General features: G+C 36.1%; 1 protein-coding gene across 1 annotated transcript in view; it reads right to left on the bottom strand.

Moving 5' to 3' along the window:
* Window positions 1-1,074: 1,074 nt before the first annotated feature.
* The window catches only part of cpn1 (carboxypeptidase N, polypeptide 1), an 11,681-nt gene continuing 9,255 nt past the window's right edge, over window positions 1,075-3,500 (bottom strand). Inside the window, exons 6-9 of the mRNA XM_016504796.1 lie at window positions 2,425-2,564; window positions 1,908-2,007; window positions 1,710-1,828; window positions 1,075-1,629 (exon numbers count right to left, since the gene is read on the bottom strand). Coding sequence (XP_016360282.1) covers window positions 1,513-1,629; window positions 1,710-1,828; window positions 1,908-2,007; window positions 2,425-2,564 — 476 coding nt within the window. The 3' untranslated portion in view covers window positions 1,075-1,512. The remainder of the gene's footprint in view (window positions 1,630-1,709; window positions 1,829-1,907; window positions 2,008-2,424; window positions 2,565-3,500) is intronic.

Genomic DNA, 3,500 nt, shown 5'->3' with positions numbered 1-3,500 from the left:
CTGATTTAAAACACTTTATGCAAGCTTCTCAACAAGAGCTTGCATAATCGAGAGGAATGTAGACTTGCAGCTTGATGTTTTTTGAATAATCACGTCAAGATTTCAGCGTATTGAGAAAATTATTTCCAGATAGCAAAATATTGCTCTACACTCTTAAAAATAAAGGTGCTTCAAAAGGTTCTTCACAGCGATGCCATAGAAGAACCATTTTTGGTTCCACAAAGAACCATTCAGTCAAAGGTTCTTTAAAGAACCATCTCTTTCTTACCTTTTTGTAATCTGAAGAAACTTTTTTCACCACAAAGAACCTTTTGTGAAACAGAAAGGTTCTTCAGATATTAAAGGTTCTTTATGGAACCATTTAGACAAAAAGGTTCTTCTATGGCATCGTGAAGCACCTTTATTTTTAAGAGTGTAGGGGGGAAAAATAAGGAATTCCAACATATCTAGGCAACTAGAAGCAAAAATGAAGACCTTCACTCTTTTATGGGGTCTTTGAATTATGGTGTCTGTTTGTGTACCATGTAAGTATGTCTGCATCTATCTATCTATCTATCTATCCATCCATCCATCCATCCAAAAGTATATGCGTACATATTATTCATATAGTTGCTCAGTCTATGAATGAGTCTGCCAATCAGCACTTTGCATATTTGTAGAAAAAGCACTAGTGTCTTTTATGTGATTTTTACACAGGGATGTACTCAAGTTAGCAGTTGACTATCTATACAACCTTACATATTGCTGTTCTAATTTAAGCAAAGAACTTCACCTGAACTGTTTAATAGTTTTCACTTCAAATTAGTTTAGGAAGTACATAGATCATTTCAATAAATCTGTACTTTGCATGCAAATGGTGAACTAAAATATGCCTCGTTTAATGAAACATCACATATTCACATTTAAAGATCATATGAAGAACATATAAATGCATGTGATTTTTTTAATCACAGTAAGTGCGTATTCAGTAGCTTACTGAAAATTTAAATACATTTTTATAAATATTCACACATGCTCATTACATTAAACATGTTCATATTCCTAAAAACAAATTGTCCAAAGAGTAGATAAAAAGACCAACCTTATTTAAATGATAAAATGTTTATTTTATTATTATTATCCACATGGGGTAATTAATCTTATACTGATCAACCTCTTATCATATTCAGACAAAATTTGCAGTAACAATCCATCTAAATGTCTCTATTAATCTATGATTAATTTCTCATAGAAAGAGAAATATCTTTTGTTTACAGTACATTACCTACCTTTTCCCATTTCCTTTATAATCCAAGCCATTATAAGACATACGTATATATTTATGCTCCACAAGAACATGAGAGCAATATATGGATTTCACAATGAAAACACTTTTATGCATTTATACAAACAACAGAGAATCTACATGACATAGTAAAGTGAGGTTCGTGTGCACACAGTGAGTGTCCATGTTTCCCTTTGTTGTTCTTCAGTTTAAAAAGCAACGACTTGTTTTGTCTATGTTCTTGCTCTTTATCTTGGGCCAAGGTTGGTCAGAGGACTTTTAGATGTTGTTGAACCTTTCTTGTTGGGATAAGCTTTAACGTTCAAGTTTGTCCCTTTTGGTTGAACTTTCAAATAGAAATCCAACTGGAAAGAACAAGAAAAATGTTAGGCTATTACTGAAAAAAGTCAGTAATCAATAGTGTATTTGTGATGTTGTTCATCACCTGTACAGCTTCAGCCGGTCCCACTGTTACTGTTTTGGTAAAAGGTTGGTAACCTAGTGCAGAAGCCGTCACTGTGTAGGTACCCGGCAAGAGCAGACGGAAATAGTCTCCATCCGTTCCTGAAACAGCATCAGATACATTAAATGAAGTATTAAAGCTCTCTACAAAATCAGCTTTTAAATGTAGAACAACTCTCACCGCTGGTGATATCATGGTTTATGCCAGCCACAGAGATCACAGCATTGCTAATTGGGTTGTTGTTCTCATCATAGACCATGCCTTTAATCCCATGGTGCACCTGGAGGTCAAGAGACAGTCCAGATATATGTCAATTAAGCTTTTGGTTGTGGTCAGGCACTGCACTCAAAGTGGTAAACCGATTCCATCCATTACTTTAAATGTGCTGCTGAGAGGTGTAGAGTTACTTGAACTCACAACAAGACCCCTGAAGCACTATATCAATTTCACATTATAAGTATCCAGGGACAGGTTCATTATCTGTTAGTGCCATGGAGAACCAATTTGTCCTTGTTACTTGTATTTGCTAGAATACTGTCCTCCTTTTTCTTGTTTGCTTTTGAATACAAAGCTCTTTCTTAATTTGTTTAATGTTTTGAATGCAGAAATGGAGTTTGAACTTCTACTTGTTTCATTACAGGCAGACATAGCTGAGACTAGAGCAGTGAAACAGTCAAATGTGAGAAGAGTTCCTCACCTGCTCCATGTAGGACACCAAAGCCTCTCTGTTGGCCAGCCACTCATTGGTGAGAGCCGTCGCTGGAGGAAACTTATCACAGCTGAGCTCCAGAGTAATCTCAAAGCAGTTTGTGTGGAGGTAGTTGAAGTCTTGCATCCCTTCAGAGACATTGAGCGATAATTCTTCTTAAAGGGTTAGTTCACCCAAAAATGAAAATTAGGCTGCTTTACATCCTAGGTGTATATGACTTTCTTCTTTCAGACGAATCCAGTTGGAGTTATATAAAAAATGGGGGTTGAACAAAGGCCTCCTGTAGCGAATCGATGCGTTTTTGTAAAACAAATATCCATATTCAAAACATAATAATCACTTTAATCTAGCTTGCGCCAACAGTTGTACACAGAAGCAGTTCCGGGAGCATGACGTATAATAGGCTTGTTGCGATAGACGGTGCTGACGGTGATACCGGTGTTAAGCCGCAGCACCGGTTATGTCACTTGCCCACCGCAGCACCGATCCCCACCGTCATTTTTATTTTTTATAGTAATAAAAATAATTTAGTTCAGTAAAAGAACAGACACTACAATTAAAAACTGAACGCGGCTGCTCAATGCAGCGTGCCGAACGACAGTCACATCACAGATCAGATTTCATTTATCCAGTGAGGAGAGTGAGTCGAGCTGACTGACAAGAAGAGTGAGGTGAGGTGAGACAGACAAGACGATGGCGGATGATTTAGTTTCGAAACGAGATGCAAAAGCGCCTGTTTGGCAATATTTTGGATTTTGAAAAGCCTGTTGACTTTTGCCGTTTATCTAAGGTGATTTTGGAAGTTTTTTTAAACATTCGTTTCTTATTTAATTGGTTCCACATTGTTTGCTGATTTTTACTTTATTTAAACTTTGTGCCATTTATTTATTTATTTTTACATCAAGGTGTATTCCGTGCCTCCAAGCTTTCTTACTTGTTTTGCTAATAAACGTTCTACATTTCTTATTTATTTGGTTATATATTATACATGTTTACTCATTTCCAGTTTTGTATACCAATTTAAACTTTATGGAAGTTATTTGTTATTTTATATTAGGCATAGC

The sequence above is a fragment of the Sinocyclocheilus anshuiensis genome, unplaced genomic scaffold (assembly GCF_001515605.1).
Source record: "Sinocyclocheilus anshuiensis isolate Anshui unplaced genomic scaffold, SAMN03320099.WGS_v1.1 scaffold190, whole genome shotgun sequence".
Taxonomy (NCBI): domain Eukaryota; kingdom Metazoa; phylum Chordata; class Actinopteri; order Cypriniformes; family Cyprinidae; genus Sinocyclocheilus; species Sinocyclocheilus anshuiensis.
Note: the sequence above shows the minus strand (reverse complement) of the source record. Positions and strands in the feature narration are given on the sequence as shown.